At 47.7% G+C, this 21,972-nt stretch overlaps 1 protein-coding gene across 1 annotated transcript in view; it reads left to right on the top strand.

The window, feature by feature from the left end:
- Window positions 1-21,061, top strand: part of CCDC85C (coiled-coil domain containing 85C) — a gene marked incomplete at its 5' end in the record, with an annotated part of 107,715 nt that extends 86,654 nt beyond the window's left edge. Inside the window, 3 exons of the mRNA XM_009878399.1 lie at window positions 12,767-12,862; window positions 19,921-20,019; window positions 20,972-21,061. Coding sequence (XP_009876701.1) covers window positions 12,767-12,862; window positions 19,921-20,019; window positions 20,972-21,061 — 285 coding nt within the window. The remainder of the gene's footprint in view (window positions 1-12,766; window positions 12,863-19,920; window positions 20,020-20,971) is intronic.
- Between the last annotated feature and the right edge of the window lie 911 nt (window positions 21,062-21,972).

Here is a 21,972-nt window from a genome sequence, read left to right on the forward strand (position 1 = left end):
CTGTGAGCAGTGCACTGCTGAGGACCTGGTGACCAGCCTGGTGTCTGGGTGTCAGCGATGGAAATGGTCCCAGTGCATCCTTAGAGGGCTTGCATTTGCTAGCCCAGGCTGTTGCTGTGTTCGTTTTGTTGGCGTTATCCAAGGAGCTGCATTTTGCCTGGTCATAATGTCTCACCACTGGTTAGTGAGGAGTAAATTACATTTCAGTATCACTGGGAGTTTAGGGACAGTAATGGCAGTTTCGGGTAATTGCTGTTGCAAGGGGAGGAGGAGCCTTGTGTTGGCGCAGTGCTGTGAGTCAAGACTGGGAACTGTGCCTGCCACCATGGAGGGACTCTTCTCCTGCAAATACATGTGCCTTCATTTAACCTCTCCGTGCCTCAGTAGTTCCCTTGAAGGAATTGGGTAAGAAATCACCCAATCCGTAGCATGATTTTCAGGCAGTTCTTTATCACTAATCTAAAGAGCACTAGATGCTCCAGGATCCTCCAGAGGTAAACACTAAACAGTGGTGGTTAATTTTTGGAACAGTGTTGCTCTCCTGGAGAGTTTGTTTGTTTCTCTCCTGGGCTTTCTCCAGCATTAACTGAATGATAAGTAAAGACTGGAAGGTGGAGTTGTTCGCTCTTGGTATCAGCTCTCACGTCTGTTGCTCTCCAGAAAACCACCCTACACAGTCCTTAACCTGTGGTCACATCTAATGATTGCCGAATTGGGTTTTTGACATGGAGAGAGTGCGTGATGGAAAAGAAAATTCTTCATCCACAGCAGTAAGGCTCTTATTTTGTTACTAATAGTCATGTTTCAGTGATTTGTTTTCTGAGAGATGGAATCTCAGCTGCTGACTTCTGGATCATTCAAGACCCCAATAGCACAGCTGAGGATGAATGTGATGGCAAAGGCACAGCCTAGAGCTTGCGTCTGTGTCTCTTCTCTGCTCCCTTCTTGGGTGCTCTGGCTGCCCACGTGGACCCACATTCCCTGCAGACAGTCACATTCCTGCCTGCTGCTCTGGAGCTGTGTCCCAGGCACATCTCATGCCCAGGCATGGGAAGGTGACCTACGGGCTGCTCATATTCCTATGGTTGGAGGTGGTTTCACCTTGAGAAGCTCATAAGCCAGCTGCCTGGAGAGGCTATTTATCCACATTGGCATAAAACACCAGTAAATGTGAACCAGCCTGTTACTAGCCATTGGAGCTATCCTGGCTGGCTTAGATTTAAAACTTACTGGCAGCATTCATGTGATCTATAATAGGAATCCTGCCTTGGGAAGGAACTGTAGAGGCCTGTAACAGAAATATTAAGGTTAGCATGGATGGAGTGTGAATAGCACAGTGTGTGTGCAAACGCCAGCAGGACCACTAGAGCAAGGGATGTGGGGATGGTCTGTGCTGATGACTGAAGAGACAACTGACAGCAAACAGATGGGTAAACACTGCAGGATGTGTGGTTTGCGTCAGGACCAGGAGATCTGTGCTTAGCGATAAGGCCGCAGCACAAATGGCTCTTCACTGCAAGACCTGTTCCCTGATAAAGGGTGCAAGGTTACGCCGTCCTGTGCCGTTGTGCTTCCTGGGGTTCCAAGGAGAAGACTTAGATAAGATGCCCAAAATGAGGGAAAGGAGACAGCAGGCAGCAGCACTCCTAGGATTTATTGGGGATGAGTAAGCAAGATGCTGCGATAAGGATCAGCCTGTAGTAACTGTTGACTCCTAAAGTGTGTGAAAAATGTGTCCAAACCCCAGTTCTTTGCTGTCATAGAGAAGGGATACCAGAGCTGTCATTAGGACTTGCTAATGGGTGTTCCTTGTTCTCCGTGTCGCACACAGTGACCCTAACCGTGCTGCATGGACATCTACCTTTCTGTAAATGTGTGAATGGGAGTTTGTAGGTGTGTGGGTATGAGTGACATGCTAGAGAAATCGGGTTTAGGTTAAAATAAATGTTACCTTCGCCTTCCTTAAGTTTTTGTACTGAGTCCGTACTGTGGCAGTTTTCTGTGTTACCCTTGGCTGAGGACCATGAGCTCCCAACCGTGTCTCGGCCAGGTGCAGGAGGACACATCTGTAGGTGCTGTAGGTAGTGGCTGGAGGAAGGGATCTGTGCTCCCCCAGAGACTGGAGCTGGGAGTCCCCGGGAAAGCACCCGCAGACACACTCTGTGAGTGCTAAGCAAGGCTCCCTCTTCTGAGAAGACAGTGATGACGGTGCCATTGCTCAGCCTTTGTATACATCCCTAGGGACTACAGTCAATATCTCTGGAAAAAAGTGAGATTTCCATTAGGGTGTTCAGAGCTGCATCTCTCAGGAGCCTGGTTTAGACTATAGACCAGGCTGGGAAGAGACAATTCCATTTTCCTCGCTACATATACTCCAAAGCTGGCAAGGTCCATAGGAAAACAGAGAAGCAGAACAAGTGTAGTTCTGTAGCAGAGAGTGCTTGACTGAGAGGACCACCAAGTTCCTGGATTCCCGGCATTGCCTCTCCTGTGGAATTTTTTCCAGTGCCTGTTTCATGCAGGATGCAAAGCCTGGGAGGTTCTGACTGCCTGGCTGCAGCTCCGGCTTCTTCAGCTTCTTCCCTTGATTCCCACCACACTGTCACAACCAGCTGTGTGTCGTAGCTCTGCCTTGTAGAAATACTTGTGAGAAGCTTATTTTGTTTTGCCAGATGGCATGGGAGCTATTGTAAAAACAAACCCAAATGTTTGTGGTCTGTAGGTGTAAAGAGAAGCCATTAGATGAGGTGGGAAGGGATGATAAGCGAGTCCTTGGCTGACGTGCTGGCTGTCTCCTGGGCCTGCAGGAGTGGTGGCAGAGGGAGGTAATATGAGGGCACATCGTAGCTAAGCTCCAGCCCAGTGACAGCCCTGTCCCTTCCGGCCAGAAAGATGGTGATCTTCATCCTCTTTGATACCGGGGCTAAGGCAGAAGAAAAGTGAGAAGGTGAGTGGGTATCTCTCCCTCAGCTGCCTGCAGGGGAAGAACCAATCTGGCTGCTGCGCCTGCCTGGCATAGGCAGGGAGACGTGGCTGTGGCCCAAGCCCAGTCTTGGATCTCACTGGGGGACCCAGAGCAAGTCTGTTAGTCGCTTCCTCAGCCAGTGTGGGAGTAAATCTGTTCCTCTCAGGGAGGAGAACTCAGTCAGCTTCTTAAAGCCAACCTGACTTTTAAAATCAAGTTTGAAATGGCCAGAGACCACTGTTCCTGTTGTGGTGCCTGGGAGAGGCAGGGGAGCCCTCTGAGTGCTGATGCCTCTGCAGAGTCACCCAGAGCACTGGGGGCCTTAGCATGGCCTCAAGATGTCCCTGCACAGCACAACAACCCTGCCACCACCAGCATGGAGCCCCAGCCCCTCGTCGTACTGCACGAAGCCCCAAGGCATGGAGATCCCTGGTTCCTCTGGCATCCCTGGGACAGCTTTTTGCAGCTTCAGCATCATGTCATGACCTCTCAAAATGTCTTCAGCCCCTTCTGTCGCCCTGCCAAGCCCATCCTGTGTTGCACTTTGATGGTCCCCCGTCTTCTCCTATCCCTATGCCCCATCCCCATGGCTGTCAGCTGAGATGAGCACTGGTGGCATGTGCTGGAGGACAAACCCAGGCCTGTTTCTCACCTTCCTCAGGCAGCGGTGAGACACATGCCCCCTTTTTTAGGCAGGGGAAGACAATGATCAAGCAGCATGGTAGAAGGCAACTCTTGCCCTCCAGCAACACTGATACCACCAGGATGCTACCGAGCAGACAAAGAGAGAGAGATTCAAGGCAGCTGTTTTGCTGCTGTGGCAACAGCAGCTGTGGAAGGAAAAATAAAATATAAGATTTGCCAGGATTTGCAGCCTGGGGAGTGCTATTGTGAAGCTTCAGAGTGTATTACCAGCAGCTGAGAACAAGCCGATCCATTTTTGATGGCAGCTGCCCTTCATCAGCAGTTATTGCGGCAGCTCTGAGCCGTGGGTGACTTTTTTCCCCATGCCAGCCAACTGGCACAAAGTTTGGCAATGATTAAGTTTGGGGATTTGATGAGCAAAAAAGGCGCTGGTAGTCTGTGTCTACAATCTGCCCTTGCAGGTAACCACAGGAGGCGAGAAAAATTCATCTGCTTGGAGAACTTGCTGTAGGTTCACATGCTCTCTTGTTATGTGAGTTTGTGGGGAGCTGGCAATGGGTCGAGGGAGAGATAGGGACACAGCAGACCCTCGCTCTGCCCCAGGCCTGGGGAGAGGCTGCTTCACCAGCAATTGCCAGGGCAGCCAGGCTGAAACGGAGGCCCGGTGGGGCGGTACAGATGTTCCAGGTGTCCTCCCACATCTGCGTGCATCCTCTGACCATCCACAAACTTTCACCTGGGCCGTCCCGAAATCAGATTTGCTTCAAAATCAGAAAAGTCTTCAAAATACTAACGTTCCTTTATAAAAAGAACGAGCATCTCTCAAAATACTTATGCTGACAGTGCCCCTGTGAGTCAGTCACAGTTAGTGCACTTTATCCGCTGGTACAGCATGGGATACAGTCCAACTTCTTGTTTGCCTATCATGTAGTTACGGGCTGGAACTGCTGTGAGTATGTCGCACTGGTAATAATTCACAGTCTGAGGGGGCAGCTGAAGCTGTCGGTGGGACTTTTGACAGCGTGCCACTGTTCTGGCTCGGCAGTACTGTTACCAGCCCAAAGGGCAGCAGCTCTACTGTCCCCTCCCGTGGCTGGAGGAGGCTGGCTGCTGCCTTTGCTTGCTCTGAAGAGTTTCCCAGGGCTGGAGCTGCAATCCGCCCTTAGTGCTGAGAAAAGACACCCTTCCTGTCTGTAGACGAGATCCAGTTGCAAGCCATGTCCTGGCTTTGTTTATTCTGTCTTGGACAGTCCCTGAAATTGCCCCTTTCTTTTGGTAGCCTATACAGCCAGCGCTGTCATGCCTGCGGGGGAGAAAAGCTATTCTTTTGTTGTGTTTCCTCACGTTTATGCTCAGAAAACAATGAAACAGGCAAACTGATCCTTTGTTAATCAAAAGGGCCATGTAAACCTGTTTTGTTGCTTAAGTAGATACCCGTAAACACAGCAGAGGCCGTGAAGGTGCAGGAGGTGTTGGCTGAGCTGTGCAGACGAGCACAGCGGTTAATTCGTGGATTTGAATGTTTACATGACCAGCTGCTCTCTATGATTAGAGGCAGCAAATTAAATAATGCCAAAGGAGATGAGTATCTTCAATAAAGTCCCTTGATTTGGTAGGGAAGATGCTAATACAGAGTACTGACGGCTCCTGCACCCTGATGGCTGGGACCCATGTTGTGCCGGGGTGCCGGTGTCTCTTTGTGGGACCTCCTGCATGTTCCTCCTCCTGTGCCTGGTGGTGGCAGGGTGTCAAGCGCTCATGCCTGCGAGGCAGCCCACTGTGACTTTGGGTCTGTAGGGCCCATGCAGCCATTTAAGCGCCCAAGGCGGGAGCGGCTGGTTTGTTTAGAGATGGATGCTGGCAGGCTTTCTGCACAGTAGGCACAGAATAACAATAACCAAGTGTCATCATCACTTTGGATCATCTGCCAGGCAGACTGGGCCCATGAGGGACCTGGGTGCTCCCTGGATCTGGCAGGGGTGTCCTGCACTCAGGCACAAGAGATCTGGCATCATCCCCAGCAGTGTGGCAAAAAGCCTGCGCTTTGCACATTGTGGTTTGCAGAGGAGCTGGCACCACTCGTTTCTTCATGCCTCCGGGAAATCTCCCTTCTGGCAGCCAGCAAGGAGCCCTGAGGCTGTTGCCAGGGTGCCTTCAGGTAGCCTTGTACCTCGTCCCTGCAGGGCTGTGAGAGGAGCCGAACCCCCTCAGGAGCACCACGCGTGGTGGCAATGGCAGAGCTGCCACGAGCATGAGAAGATGCAGCAGGGATGGAAGGGGCTTCAAAGGAAGGGAGTCACGTCATGCTTCAGTGTCTTGTGGCACCATCGCTTTGTTTCAGCCATTAACCCCCCTGCAGATGCAAGGCAGCAGAGGACGGAAAACGTGGCCCCGGCTGTGAAATGATGAAGAGGTCTGATCTGCCTTTGTGAGGCCCAGGGAATTTCTCAGGCTGGTGGTAACAGGAAGTATTTTTTGTGTGTGTGATCTCCAGGGGATGCCGCTCAGCTCTGTGTGAAGGGAGATTTCTCTTTCTGAATGGGCCGACTGTCTGTGTGATTGCAGTGCTTGCCCTTGGAGCCTCCTGGGCAACATTTCCGATGGGGACACCGTGCTTTGGGGCTTCTGCATGTTCCCTGCGAGGGTCTGGGGATGTTTCAGCCATGCCAGAGTGGCCCTGCATTCTTAGTCCTTGGTTTTGCCACTGGTTTTCCCCATCCACCCCTCAGCACTGTCTCTGACTGGACCTGCTCCAGGCACTTTTTCAGCTTTTTTCACCATTCACAAAATCAAAATATACTGGGCCCCGTGTTCTGCCAGCGTGGCAGGGCTGGGGTTTGCATTCAGACACGGCACCTCTCCGTGTAACTGCCCAGCTCTGCCATGTGCTTTGCACGTGGCTGTGGGCATGTTACTGCCTCTTACTTGTGCCTTAACAGTTCCTGATTTAGAGAGCAGTGTTGGCACCTTTATTTACGTAAAACACCTGAATGGTGATGGGTGCTAAGGAACGGCCCAAGTACAATTCAAGCCTGGATAAGCAGGCTGCAAACAAAACTGCTGTGAGATAAATAGACGTGCCTGGGAATTTTATTGTGAGTTGTCTGGCAGTGACTGCCTATAATGTAATTTTCCTTGTTCTGTCTTGGCAATAAAAACTTCACAGTGTCTGATATGACTCCATTTAGCTTTAATGTTGTCTGAGGTATGCCGTTACAAAAGTGTGGTTTATATAATTGGGTTTGAATCCTAAATATCTGCTTGTTTTCCGAAATGGTAGACAAAAATTAATAGAAGACAAAAAGAAGATGTGAGGTTCAGAAGCATCAACACTTGCTCACATGCTCCACATTCATCTAAAGCACCCTCAGTGCCTGGGCTGTGACTGTTACGTGAAGTAAAATCAGCATGATGCTCTCCTCTGAGTTTTGAAACTTAGTCCTTTGCAGTCTTTCTTGCAGGAATAGCTCTCTTGAAGCTGAGCTAGGAAAGGATGTCATTAAAAGACAGAATATAATTGAGCAGAAAGCGATTGAAAACTGATGGCAGGACCAAGGCCTCATGTCTTTTCAGATCCCTGGAGGAATCAAGGAGAACATGTTTATTGAAATTTCTTTGTTCCTTTTTGAGATTTCCAGCCCAAAACCTCTAAAAGAGCAGACACCTGTCATCCCCAGTTAGACTCTTCTCTTCTTGGGTTCCAAAGCATTCCCACTGTTATTAAGAGATGTTCCTATTTTAAGCCTTATTTTGCCTCCATGGAGCTGTGTCATTATCACGAGTTTCCAGCATGCCCCTTACAGAGAGTCCTATTAATTGTCTTCCTCCAGACACATAGGATTGGAGTATGACAGTGGCACTTGTCAGCATCTGTGCTAGACCACATCCCATGCAACCAGATAAAGCTATCAAGGACTCAGTAGGCAACTTGGTCTTAGACACCGGTGATCCCATCGTGGCTTGATAACAGAGCAGCAGATGTTCTCCAGCAGCTGCAGGCTGAGACCTCTGCTCTGCTCTTTCATTTTTTGGGGGGTCAGATTAAAAAGGATAGTTGGCAGTTTTTGTAGTCTTCAGATTTTCTTTCTCACATCAGCCCTATTGCTTTGATGATTGTGTTTGGGTTCTGGGCCAGGGCAGTGAATAGGGCTAGTGTGAATTGGTCCATTTTCTGCTTTGGATTTGAGGCTGTCACTGGGTCAAGAGTCATTGAGAGAACTGGGGGATTTATTCCCTGTGCGTAGGATATTGCTTCAAGGATGCTGTGGCATGAGAAGCTGCAGAGTTCTTTGCTCTTTGCTTAGTCTTAATGATACAGCTGAACTGTGAATCTTCTTACAGACTTGGAGATTGAACTATGAGCCCTGCACACCCCAGCAAGAAGTTTTTTAGAGGGTTTTGAGCAGAATTGGACTTTTCTGGTTGACTTGTGGTTTAGATATGCATGATATGGGCCTGGTGGGATGGGGAGGGTAGCACCTGGTGGTATGTGGGAGAAGTAAGCTCTGAGAAGTGTGTTCGTCCCATCACAGACACAAACAAATATTCAGTGCTGATCAGCTTGAAGTGGAGGAGCAGATGAAGGCTAAAAGGGAAATGTGTTCTGTGGTGCTTCAGTACTGCTGTTTGCCCAGAGGCAGCAGAGAAATAGCCCTTGTGGTTTCCCTGCTGGGAGAGGGGCTGGGTCCAGGTGGGTACGTGGCACTTGCCTCCCATGAGGGATGCGAAAAGCCTCACCAGGAGCCTCTCAGGACACTGCAGTCCCAGAGCCATCCTGGCAGCAGAGATCGGGCTGTTCTTCCCGAGATCCACTCGCCTGAGATCTGGTGCAGTGATCTCGAATGCTCTTAACTGCTGCAGTGGTTTGCAGAGCAGAAGAAGCACCAACTTACCAAGGAAGCATCGGATGGGTCACACACAGCTCCAGAGACATTGATACCCCAAGACTTTTGCTTCTTAAAGACATATCTTGGAGAACTGTTGCTGGGTCTCAGAGGTGCAGTGATCAACAAACCCTGAAAGGTGCTTCCTCCAAGTACTCAGGAGCTCTGGTGCATCAGATATGTAACTTAGTCCCTCCCACTCTTAGGTTGGTAATCTCACAGCTGGGCAGCTCTTTCTTTTGACACTGTAACTGAGGCTGTGGATGAAACAGAAAGTGATGTGCAGTGTAATTCTACCTTGGTGAGCATCTGACACCACAACATAGAGGTACAAACATTTTCTTTTTGAGTTACAAATTCCTTGTGTAAGTGAGGAGTTAAACAAGCTAATTTCCAGTCTTGTCTCTGCTGCTGTAAACCTGGAGAAACTCTAAAACTAGTTGGGGCCAAAGAGAATAAGAAAGTTGCACTTTGAAATGACTCAGGTTCTCATTCTACTGACATTTAGCCTCAGCAGAAGTAAACTAGGAAAAGGATCAATATGTTATTTCTCAACAGCTTTATTGTAAATATGATGGAATCCTTTTTGGTGGCTTCTGAGCTGTCTTTCAGCACCATTCGTTTATATAATTATGTGACTCCTCAGCCACATGTCTGAGGATGAAGAGTGAACCATCTCTTAGCTACCAGGCACTATGAAAACCTAGCAAATGGAAAAGCCAGATGTCCATCTAATACAGGGAGTGCATGTTTGCCAGAACCAGACAGAGAGAGGAAATTGAGAGTGATGCATGCCCCAAAACATACCATATTGCTTTTTCCTTTATGGACAATTTCTACTTCTCAGGCTGTAACCACATTAACCTCACTATTACTGTCTGTCGGGGTGCTGAGTCACTTACATTCCCATGGCTGTAAAAATGTCAGCTGTGGGGAGTGGGCAGAGCATAGATTTCTGCAGGGGCGGAGGTCCTCAGAGTAGCTGAGATAGATGGCTGGGGTGGAGCTGCGTTAATTCTTACCCACAGCTTTCAATTGCATTTATTTTAGGCACGAGGAACCTCCTCCATCTCTGTGATTTCAGCTACTACCTTAATGCTGACTTCCTGAGATGTCCCCTTCCCTCCTGCCCTCCTGCCCTTCTTCCATCTCCTGTTTCTGGTTCCCCCTCCCCTGCATTTCATGTCAGCTGGTTTCCTGCTGGGTGAAATGCACATCCTCCTCTTTCTTCCCATTCCCTCCCTTCTCCCTCACCGTTGGCTGTTTTCCAGTCCAGCAACCTTGACCTTATCTCTGATTCCTTCCATTTCCTCCCCTCCAACTAACACTATCGGTGAACTTTGCCCATTTTCCTCTCCTCCATCCTCTGAAGGCTGGCCATGCATCCTGCTGGATATGTTGTCATTCCTTTCCTTGCTGACTACAGTCCCCTTTTTTCTGGCCTTCTTTATGTATGCCTCCGTGCAGGAAGCTGATAGGAGTTTGGCTGAAGCTTTTTTTTTTTTTTTTTGCTTTTTTTTCCAGCAAATTGCACTGAAATCGATGGGAATGAAGGACTTTGCCCCCATTTTTGTAAAACTCTTCGCATGTCTGGAAGGAGCCTTTTCTTAGGGTGCAACTGCACAAAAGCACAAAATGTAATGATGAATTTTAAGCCACCCTTAGCAGCGTGGGTACTTTTACTTGTTGCATCCTACCGTTTCAAAGAGCAGGGATCCTTGCTTGCTCCCTGTTTTCTTCATGTGCACATTTGTCCTTCTGTAGTCTCACGTGGTGGGGAGGTCTCTGTTGCTTGGGGCAGAGCGGCCAGCAGCGTGGTCATTGGGTGCACTCACCACTGCTGATGATGGCACTCAGCTGTTTGGACATCTGTTTCGGTTGGCTGCGGGTTCTGGCTTCCAAGCTAAGGATCAAGGATTGTGCTTTGAGAATGAAGTCATCTGTTACTGAGACTCCAACAGCAAATTTTGGGTCTGCCTCCTTTGCTGCATCCCTCATCCTTGAACGTTACTTTTCTCTTCATCAGTCAAATTCTCTACCTGCGTTCAGGTGGAGCTCAGCTGATTGCTCTTGCCGAATTTTAGCCACTCATCTGAGAGGGAAGGTGACCCTTGAATGTTTTTTTGTGTGATATGATGTATCCAGTGCATCGCTCTGCTTGCAAGATTACTTTTATCGTGTCAGTGTGATGATCAGTTAAGTATGATCAAGCTCTTTAGGAAACATTTCTCTCTAATCATTCTGGTTTCATTTGTATTCTGTAATAATTTTGAGAGCGATTACAATCACAGAAATGCTTTGTAGCTCATTAGTGACTTCAGTTCTGTGAGGAGAAGCTGCTACTGCCTGTCATACAGAGACCTCATGTTCTGCACTAGTTTGGTCAGAAAACTGTATTTAAAATGTTGTCTGCAGCAGAATCTGACAGAAATCCTTTTACTTTGTGAGACTGCTCTAAACTCAGAAGAAATATTGGATGTTAGACCTTTGCTTGGTATTTTCTGTGTTACTTCTGAAGAGGACTGTGGGGGAAGATCCATATGAAGTGGTTCGTGGCCACAAACTCCTGAATATTCTGCTTTCAATTGTCACAATCCCAGTCATGTATGGAAAGACAGCTTTCATGCTCAAGCCAGAGGAATTATGCATATACTGGTGTATTTTACCTTTGCGGGAAGCTGATTCTGGAAAGACTCTGGTGCATTTACCAGCCCTGTGAGAAAATGGTAACCCATTCTGCAGTTTTAAGTTGCAGCTATAGACTGGCTGGACCCAGTCCCTGCTGCTCCCTCCACAGGTTTTTCTGTGTGATGTTATGGACAGGATGGCTGAGGACATGTCCTCAGGTGGCCACAGCTCCAGCAAGCTGTAACCCTCTGCCAGCAGGTCCAGAAGCATGCCCAGCCTGTGAGTGTCTCTTTGGCAGTTCTCCTTGGACAATTATTGTGAAGTCTAATTTTCCTTTTTCTGAGATGCCTGTCTCTCAGAAGGAAGGTTTTGTATCACCAACAGCTCAGTTTCTGAAGGTCGGTATTATGAATCAATGGCTGTTGGTCATGACGTGAGTTAGGCACCGATCAGTAGCCCAGGCGTGAGATGCTCCATGCCTTTCACGCTATTTTTGTCTGTAGCCTAATGGATTGACCCATCTTTTTCTTTAATGCGTGCCCATGAACACTTTTATCAGTAGAAAGGCTCCCACGATTTAAAACATTTGGGAGAATGAGAGGTGGAGAAGTGCCCCTTTGCTAGTTCTTTCTGGCACGACTGGCTTGCTGGCCTTGGCTTGGAAGGCAAAGTGATGAGATGAAGCATAAAACATGCTGTGTTTTTAAATGTGGAAAAGATGAGAATGAAGTGCCTCGTGTGTTGTATGTGAAAGCGTTCCTGTGATGGTGCTACATGCCGCTCTGCCATCCTAATTTGCTTTCAGAGGCTCCCAGAATAATCATTCTTTGTGTTTCCTAAAGGATGTGAAGACTAAGTACGAGTTTGGTCAATGGTTTCATTGTTGATTTCTCCCACTGCTACAAAGCAATGCAAAAATATTAGGGACAGGCAGGGTGCATCTTGCTGAATAAAGATATTGTGTCTCTCATAATCCGAGTCGGATGCCTTTAAAAAAGGAAAGCCCTATGAAAAGTGCTTACAAGGCGGTTTGGACAGTAGAAATCTTTTGTGAAATGTGATTTCGGCATCTTTCCCAATGGGATCCTTCATGCAGGAGGACTGGCCAACATTTTGGGAACAAACCCAGCCAACATTAGGTTTGGACATCTGCTTGTTTTAAGGTTGCTTTCACAATTTTTTCTGTAGCTGAAGATTGGTACTTGATGTCTATGTGAGAATGTTGCCAGAAAAGCAATGAAGTTATGCCAACTGTTTCTTTCATGAGTGCAGCTTCTTAGAAATGTCCTCTGTATGCTAGAAAATCATCTTGTTTGCATTGCTTCCTTGGCTAGAAGGACAAGAACCATTTGATCTTTTCCTTGTACAAAGTCATCCTACATGAGCAAAAAATGTTTCTTAAATCAGTTTAGCCTTAAACCAGGGTGATCTCCTGCCTGAGTACATCTAGACTGAGTGATGGTAGCTTAAATGGCGTTAAATCAAGTGACTTGTGAGGAAGGGGTAGTGGTGTCTTTTATCTTTGCAGGTGGCTGAAGGGGAATGAATTTGAGAGAAGTTAGTGCTCAGATTTCCTGGATGTTTTCTTCCTCCTTGCTTAAATCCACCAAACGGAATTAGAGCATGTTTTCTCTTTTTTCAACAGGGACCAGCTCGCATGACAGCTGATCTCGTGTCTTCTCCTGCAGCGGGATATGTCCCTGTTGGCCAGAAACCAGAGGCCGTTGTCCATGCTATGAAGGTAAGGGCTCTGCAGGTCCCTGCGGGGCCGGGCAGTGCGGCGCAGGGCAGTGCTGCAGCAAACACCAGAGTGGCAGAATTGGACGCTTGCTCTTCTCTTTTTGACTAGAAATAGAAAGTTGGTACTCAGGCAGAATATCAGTAACCAGCACCTGTGTCATGTTGAATAATTGTTGTGTCAAATAGTTGCTGAGTTATGCAAGATCGTGCATGACTTTTTCAGTTGAAAACCTCCAACAAAAGCTGCTGATGCTGAAGGTGTTGGTTACCCTTTGCATTCATGAGTCCTGCGTAAACTGGGTCTCTGGGTGACAGCGGTGACCGAACTGCTGTTTTTAAGGGGTACACCAAAACTACATTTCCTACTTATGTTTTGTATTGAAAATCCTACAGCAGTCTTCAAAGCAGAAAGGCTTTATTTTATGTAAATACACAGCAAACCATGGCATCGTGCCCATGTAGATATGTTTGTCATCAGTGGGGATTAAAGTCAGGACCACTGGCAATAAAAAATAGGAGACACTGCTAGCTGAGTTAGATGAGCAAACCATGATTTCACAGCAATTCTCAAGTCACAGTGACCATCCATTAGGAGGAAAAATGTGATACCCTGCAAGCAAGTTACTTCTAAGTATTTAAGGGCCACAGAAGCACAAGTCCTTTCCAAGGTGCCGTGGGGATGGCTAGAAAGTCTCTCACTAAATTAGACTCTGGTTGGAATATACCGTCTTACAGATTTGGATTTACTGAAGCTGAAAAAATTTGGACAGGGTTAAAAAACATTCATCAAATCACAGAAGGTTTCCTAGATGGCTGCTGTGGAGCTCAGATCCTCATGGTCATAGCTGGGAAAAAATGTCCAGTGGTGGCATCAGCACTAGTTTAGATTATCGTAGAGCTTACTAAGCTCTTTGCTTTGCACCTTTCCACATGTGACAGCTACAGAACTGGTGCAGATGTTGCTCATAGCTTTGATCTACAATTTCCTTAGATTTTCTAGTTTTTTAGTATTTTCAGCTTACTTTTTTTGTGTCTATCCAGGATCTCTTGGCTCCAGGACAGATGTGGCAGGTGGTGGTGGTAAAACCAACAAGTGTCAGGAGAAGCAGTGGTGCAGATGGCAAGGATGTTAGTTCCACTGCTGCAAGATCCTGGGAGGATACTGTCAGTATTTCTCAAGTAGTTCATCTTCTGTGCCTTTATGATTGTGAGGAATGAGGAAGGGAAAGACAGGTTTTAAAAAACAGAAATTTTGATTTTTCAGCTTACTTGAGGCTTTATATACTCAGACTGTATAACTCTGATCAGATCTGAAGAGAAGGGTGTCCAGCATCATCAAGAATAGAGCTTTTACTAGTTCCCAAAGGAGCCCTGACTGCAGAAGTGGCAGTTCCCTTGCCTACGTGTATTTGTCCTGTGATTTCTAGAAGAGTTTCTTCTTTGCTTGTTGTGAGTGGTTCTGCGCTATCAGAAAGTTGCTGTGCAGCTGTCCTGTACTGTGCAGCATTGTGCTTGTGGGTGATGTTTCACCCGTGTATATATTCATACAGTTCTGCTGAACTGATGCTTTGCAGAATGTTGCAGACTCGTGCGATACCTTTGTTTTTCTGACACTTTGTACTAATCCAGTTTCCCTTGCATTTAATCATCTGAGCCCCCATGGAGTCTGACTACTACTGTTGACTTTTTCTTCCCAAACTGTGGGGTTTATACCTTTCTGCTCCTGCTCTTCATTGCATTTGGTGAGCTGGTGGTGAGGGACAATACTATTAAGCAGAGTTGATAATGCTTTTAAGTTACAAGATAAAATAGTTAAAAATTGATTATGAACACATTCTGGGGGAAATAAGGTCCCTGTTTGCTTTAGGAGTTACAGAACTGTATTTCTTAGTAAGTACAAGAAACTTAAATGGTTTTAAGGTGTGATTTGGTAAGTTTGTGGAAAGGACTGGAAAATTAATGAGGAGCATTCTTGGAAACTGCAAATTAGGTTTGGGAGGTCTGGCACAATGATGCATATGAAGGAGTTGAAAGGAAGTTGCGTGACTGGTTGTCTGTACGTAGTAGTATTATTACTGTAAATCATCATCATTATCATCATCATCATCCTCTCCTCTGTTGATCACTAGGAAGGGCTGGAAGTAGTTTTCCTCTGCAATTTCATATTTTGACAGCTGGGCTACATTTGTCGGTCTTCAAAACCCTGGAAAGTGCCGTGGCTGGGGTCAGGAAGTGGGTGACACCGCAGTAACATCTCACAGGGCATAACTGATCTCATGTGATGTGTCCTGCTCACACACTTGGGGTTAAAAATACTCTCACATTCAAAGCAAGGAGGAAATTCTCCTGTAGGTCAGCATGGCAGGGAGGAGTGAGAAGGTGTTTATTTTTCCATCCTGTGGCCCATTTCCAAGGATCAACTGGAAACTGAAAAGACTGGGAAGTATGGTCATGGTCTCGGTCTCTCCTCCCCGCTTCTTGTGGCACAGTGAAATTGTGGCTGTTGGTCTCCAGCTGCAGATATTAAACTGGGTAGAAGGTAATGTTTTTTGGCCATAGCATGCTGTAACATATGGAGTAGGTCTTATTTGCACCCTGCAGAACTGGGCAGCTTTTCCAGTGCCAGCCCCTGCATATGGAAAACTGGATGCGGCTACCAGCTTAGACCCTCACCGCCTGTGATACAGCTCATGACCTTCCCTTGAGGAGGAGAAGAGTAGCCTACAAATGAGACTCTGTGCTTTGGCTAAACCACATGAGATGTTAGAAAAAGCCCTTCTTGATTGTGTAAAGAATTCCTCATGGCTGTAGCAGGCCAGCTCCTTACCAAGGACAGGCAAAAGCAAGGACAGTTGGAAGTTGGCTGTGCTTGTCTTGCGGGCTGCTTGAGTGCAAGTGTGTCCAGAAGTGGTGCGGCTGCAAGGGTGCGGCTCTGTGCCCAAGCAAAGGTCACTGAGAGGCCTGGCACTCTGCACGGATCTGCAGGGCTTCTGGATTGCCTCCGTCTGCACCCACATATGTAACATCCCCTGGGCTTTTTCCTTGGCCTTTTCTGGCAACCGGACGCTAGCTATGAGGCTGAAGTGTTGCCTGCCGTTTAGCGTAAGTACATTCTTCCTTGAGCACATTTAGGGATTTTCTTTATGCTTGCTCCTGAAATAGTTTTTGTTTATTTGCGCCTACTAAATAAGGAGCAAGATGACAGGTTGTCATTCCTAACAGCTGTTTTTGCTAACGAGAATAAAAGGTACATATGCTACAGCTCAGTATCTCCCTGAACATCAAAGCACTTTTCTTAGGAATTGAGCAAACCTGCTAAAGACGTGGGGAGGTGAGGAGGAGATAAATGTACGAGAGCGACATTTAGCCTATAACCCAGCTGCCTCCACCACAGCAGCTTGGACCTCTCCCATGTGCACAGAGCCATTGAGCAGGTAATCAATCACTCCCACTGATGCTGGGTAAGGAAGGATTTGGCCCTGCCAAAACCAGGGAAAAGTCCTGGCAGGGGCTGTTCCCTTGCCAAAGGAGGATGCTGTGTTCCCCAATGCTTTGTCCAGCAGCCTTATAAATCAATGAGATCAGTGAGGCTTGCACCCTTCAGAAAGCACCCCTGCTCAGGGAGTCTCCCTGTGCCCGAGTGGCTTGGGCTGCCCTCACTGGCTGGTGTTTTACCCAGGGAGATCACGCAATGCCAGCGTGCCTGCAAAGGGTACTTTGTTTTCTGTAGGCTTCTGTGTTGGGAGGTGGCAGGACCCGTGGCAGGACATATCGCAGTTTCTTAGCTACACACTGAATCCACAGTCCTTGAACTTCAGCTGAGCCATAGACAATGTCTGTGAGGGCACGTCCCCAGTCCCCAGTGGCGTAATCGGAGGAACATTATCCTGGTCCTTCTGAACAGCTGAGGTGGCGCCTGGCAGGATCTGAGAGTGGCTGGGGCTGGGTCAGCACTATGAGGCCTTCCTGTCTCTCTTCAGGAGGTGATTTCACTCTTCAGAGTGTATTTTTTTCCAGCTTGCTTTTCCAGTATAGGCTGTTAACTTTTATCCGCTTGAATCCTTTTTTCCTGTACCCAAGATGCTGACACATCTTTACAAAGTGCCTACCCAGGTGTCGGGTGGGCCTGGAGGGCAGGACAATTTCTGAAATTCAGAAATTAAATACAACCGTAACTTCTGTCTGATCAGCTTTCAGCTCCAGCTCTGCCTGGTTTACATTGTTAAAAGACATCTCCACTGAAAGAAATTGGCTGCGCCACCTTTCCACCCCTCCTGGACTAGGCGGTGTTTTAGTTTAAGCGCAAGTCATATAAAAACAGTTTATTTTCTGTCTGCTGAGACTCTTGCGCCTGCAAGATCGATGGCTGGTGGGAGCAGAGGCTGGAGTTGGTGTGATCTTTAACTAATCTAACCCATGGCTGTCCTTGGGGCTTGCCCTGTGGACACAGGCAGCGCTCAGCTCCCGGCCAGGCAGCCCTGCGCTTCGCACAGGGGTGTGATCCCGGCGGCTGCTGTCTCTGCAGCCCGGTGTCGGAGGCACCCTGACTCCAGACGGGTGAGTTCGATGTGCGAGTCCGGCTGGATCAATAATTAATTCCCTCCTCTTTAGCGAAAAATAGATGCTCTCTTTGTCAGCACGCACATGCTTTTTGCATCCCTCTTGCCCTTCCTCTCCTCTGAGAAGGGATGTGGGTAATTCTTATTTGTGCAAAGATCGGTCCCAGCTATGTTGGTTAAACTAGCTGGTGCATTTTAGAAGTAGGTTAAGGGCCCTAGGAGAATGACCTATTTTTGTTCATAGCGCAGTTCAAGTACAGCAGGATTGCTGTGCCGAGGCAGACCAGGGGATAATCTACCCTGGTATCCCGTTTCATGGAGCAGCCGGTGCTGTGTGCTTCAGTGAAGGGCAAAATCCATCCTTTCACTGCATCTCTCTAGCTCCCTGGGAGGTGTCGGAATATTTACGCACATAGACGCACCCACCATACAGCTTCACGTGTGTGTGGATGTATCATAGTGCATAAGGCCACATCCTGTTCGGTGGCGTTAGGTGATTCCAGGAGCTTTGTCCTTGCCTGCTGAGCTGACCAAGTTGCTCCTCAGTGGCAGAGCCCCGGGGGCGTATGTAGGTCAGCACAGACGCAGCGGTGAAATCTCGAGGCCACCCTGCGCTGTGATACGCCTGAGTCGTGCAATGCGCCTGCCCGCAGGAGCTGTCTGAATGCGTGTGGATGTGTTGGAGCAGGAGTTCTGTGGATCGGTGTGTTTCAGCGGGAGGTGAAGCTGCCGTTAGCCCCAGGCAGCCTTACCTCTGTGATGGGGGGCAGAGTGGATGCAGCTGGGCATGGCCAGGGGATCCACGCTTGAGGAACACATCTCCGAGTGTCATCTGAAAGAAGGAGGTTAAAAATCAAACTTTTTTCCATTTTCTAACATCATCAACTTGAAATCTAAGAAAATAAATCACATGCAGGATGTTTCTACTGTACTTTTGTGGTGTCCCAAGCTGTTTTCACAGTAGATTTACTTGTCTTCCCAAGGCAAATCTGCACATGTGGCCCAGCCACCGGCATGAGTGGGGGACCCATGAACCTGAGCACTGGAAATGTCAGGTCTGGGGTGTCAGTGCCAGGACTGGAAACTCTGTCTCAGCAAGAAAACCTAGTTCTTCTCAGATCCAGGAGTGTCTGCTGGAGATGGTCTCTGAGCTGCAGAGCCTCAAATTCTTCCCCCTACTCATTATCAGACTGTTTCTATGTCTTTGTAGCCACATCTCCTGGTTTTACAGTGCTTTCCTTCCATTAATGTAATGGGAAAAGCCCTGCAGCCATGAGCAGGAGGGAAAGGAAAGCTGATGCCTCACTCCTCTGGAGGCTCTTGCAGGAAAGGTGCTGCAGGGATGTACCTGGGCTCACTGCCTGTAGCCAGGGCTGGAAGATAGGAAAATGGAGCTGCTCGTGGAGGACCAGACAGGCCTGGCACTGGCACTTTGGGCATATGGCCAGTATTCATCAGCGTTTGTACCAGCTGAACTCACTGAGCAGCCCGTCAGTGTCACCCTACAGCCCGGCTGTGGGTGGGGGTGCAGGGGTTTCCCTCACCTTTACGGGGCATGCGTGGTGAGTGGAAACGGTGCTGATGGGGATTAAAGTAAAGCTTGGGGAGTTGCGGTGATTATCTTCATCTTCAGAGGACGGCTGTGGCGCAAGGAGAGGGTGACCCAGATTCACTACAGTGCTCAGTGGGGACGGTGCCCTCAGAGGGCTGCCATCAGCACACGGGGTCCTGGGAGGCAATACTGATTTTTCCCTGCCCCGTTCTCAGCCCCTTCACAGTGTGGCTGCATCCAGCTGGGAGACGGAGTGGGTCAGAGCCGGGACTCAAATTGGGATCTCAGGGCTCAGTGCTAACAGCCTGTCTCTTGCTCACTTGTTGTGGGTCTCTGAGGGGTTTCCTTGAGAATTAAATGAGTTAAAAACCAGAAAGAGTGAAATTGGCCATGTCTAAGGCCTGGAAGTTCATGGCTGACTGGAGACCACATACTGCTACACAGTGGGTAATACTCGTACTTTTTAGTGATACAAACCTCTGTTTGCCTCTTTCTCTAACAGCTGAAAAACCCTGGTGGAGCTAAAATCTGCAGGCCTGGGCTGACCACAGTTGCCCCATGACTCAGATTAGTAGAAGGGAGTGGAGAGGCTCCGCTCCTGTGAGAGAGGAGAATGGATTGATGGGGAATTTCCTTGTGGGAGTTGCCTGGAAGGTGGGGCTGCCATCAGCATTCCTGGAAGAGATGTCCTTGTGGGCACAGGCAGCTGGTGCCACCTCTCCCATGGTCCCCCAGGACTGCTGTCCGTGCAGGTGGTGGGACAGAGGCATGCCATTGCCAGGGAAAGGAGAGGATGGAGGAGCCCAGCTTGGTGTCATGCGCATCTTTGCAGTGCTCTGCCTCTCAAGGTTTTGTGAATCCTGCCAATTTAAAGACCGGTTAATGAGGTTGTAAGGGACACTTAATTATTTGAGGAGCATAATGCTTTCATAATATTGTTTTTTGTAGGTCCTTGAGGTCCATGAAAATTTGGACAGGCAAATGCAAGACAACTATGAAGAAGACCTAAGTGAAAAGGAGAAGGCGATTGTTCGTGAAATGTGCAATGTAATAACTCCACTCAGCAACTCCAGGGGGTTTCTTTTGTTAGTTCAGAGGAGCAGGGGTCTGCTGCATACAAGCCCTATTTGATGTGAGACCCAGAGGCACAAGGGAGGAGTGGAGGCTCTGCTGACCACTGCTCTTTGGATATCAGCAACCTGAGTGCCTCATCCACTGCACGGAGCAGCCTTTGCTCAGCAGATGTTTCTCGCTGCTGCCTTCAAGGGTGCAGAGGCGCTCACCAAGCTGACCAAGAGCTCAGAGTCCTGTTAACAACTGATTCCAACTGTGTCCTTGGGACTCGGTTTGGGCTGAGCAGCAATTATTTTGTCTGGTTAATGCCACATTCCCTTGTGGGCATGCAGGGGGAAAGGTAAAATGCCCTAACTTCATCCTCCCAGACGGACTCATTTCTGGTAGTGTATCATCAGCTGTTTTTTCTTTAAATATTCATTCTGTGTAGACTTAAGGCGACTATGAAGTGCTTTGCAGTTTCTTTTCTTTTTTTTTTTTTAAACTAGCCTCCCTTACCCCAGTGGCCCTAGAGTGATAAACTGTATGTTTTTAGAAAATCATATATATAATTTTAATCATTATCTTTTTAATTATCTTTTCTGTTCTTGGTAACGTTTATGTAAGCATGGTACGGTTGACCTACCATTGAACTTAATTTGTGAACCTAGTGTATTTGTTTTATACTGTTACCCCAGGCAAAAATGGTTCTAATTTTAAGAGCGACTAATTAGAAAAATGCATCAATGGGTTCCCCCTCCTTGGAAACTGGTGCACAAATGCCACCCAGTGGCTCTCCTGAGAATTGCAGCCTGGCTCTGAGAAACGGCTTTTTTTTGTTACTTTTTTTTTATTTAGGGACTGCCGTTATGAAAACATTGCGACTCATCAGAGGCTTTGGATTTTTGTAATTCCTTTCTTTCTCCTCCTCAATTTTTTCTTACAGGTTGTCTGGCGAAAGCTGGGTGATGCTGCGAGCTCCAAACCCTCCATCAGGCAACATCTTTCGGGAAACCAGTTCAAGGGTCCTTTGTAGGAACGACCATCCCGGAGGCTGGAAGTGATTGATTCTGAGAAGACTAAAGAGGCAGAGCTCAGCGTTTCTGGCTGCCTGTTCTTTAGGAGTTGGGGTTGAGTGTTTTCAGGGTTTCCTATTTTTCTTTTCTCACCTTGGTTTGTTTTTTTTTTTTGTGGCTTTTTTTGTAACAATAGTGTAAATAAGGCAGCTAAAGGCCTGATTTCCAGGCTGTGGTGCTCTGGAACTACTGTTCAATGGGTAACCATCCAATAATGCCAGACTTGCATCATTTATATTGTAGTTCAAATCTGCTTTGTTGTAATGGTCTGTTTGTAGAATTAACTAACTTGAGAGAATTTCTAAGAGGAACAAGAAGAACTGTTTACCTGCGGAGAGAAGTCACAGTTTGTATCGCTCCGGTCCACTCGCTTGTCAATGATTTACAGCTGGGTTAGTGGCTCCAGGCAGCAGTTTCCAAGGAAAAAGCAATTCAAATCCGTTGGCTTACTGCCTGCCAAGCTCCTGAGCTGCTGACACATTTTTTGGAGATCTTTATTTTGAAGAATGACATGCAACTACTTTCACTAGGCTCTGTGTACGATATTGAGTGGCAAGCTAAAAACCCTGGTAGCCCTCTGTACGTCGTATGGTGGTACTCATCGCATGGGCACGCAGAAAGGCTTGGGACTCTGCATCTGCTGTTAAGGAACTATTTTTCACGAACAAATGACACAAGATTTCTGCAGTCGTAATGTGAATGAACTGAAGTCACTTAGCCACGCACCAGTATTCCCTACAAATATCACACTTTTCCTGTAAAGCTTTTACTACAAAATAATTCAGCAGAAACTGCCGTCCAAACAGGGCTGATGGCTTCCACAGGATGTTCAAGAGCAGCTCATCTTTCATATAAGGAAGATTGGGGTGGG

The sequence above is a fragment of the Apaloderma vittatum genome, unplaced genomic scaffold, assembly GCF_000703405.1.
Source record: "Apaloderma vittatum isolate BGI_N311 unplaced genomic scaffold, ASM70340v1 scaffold6811, whole genome shotgun sequence".
Classification (NCBI taxonomy): domain Eukaryota; kingdom Metazoa; phylum Chordata; class Aves; order Trogoniformes; family Trogonidae; genus Apaloderma; species Apaloderma vittatum.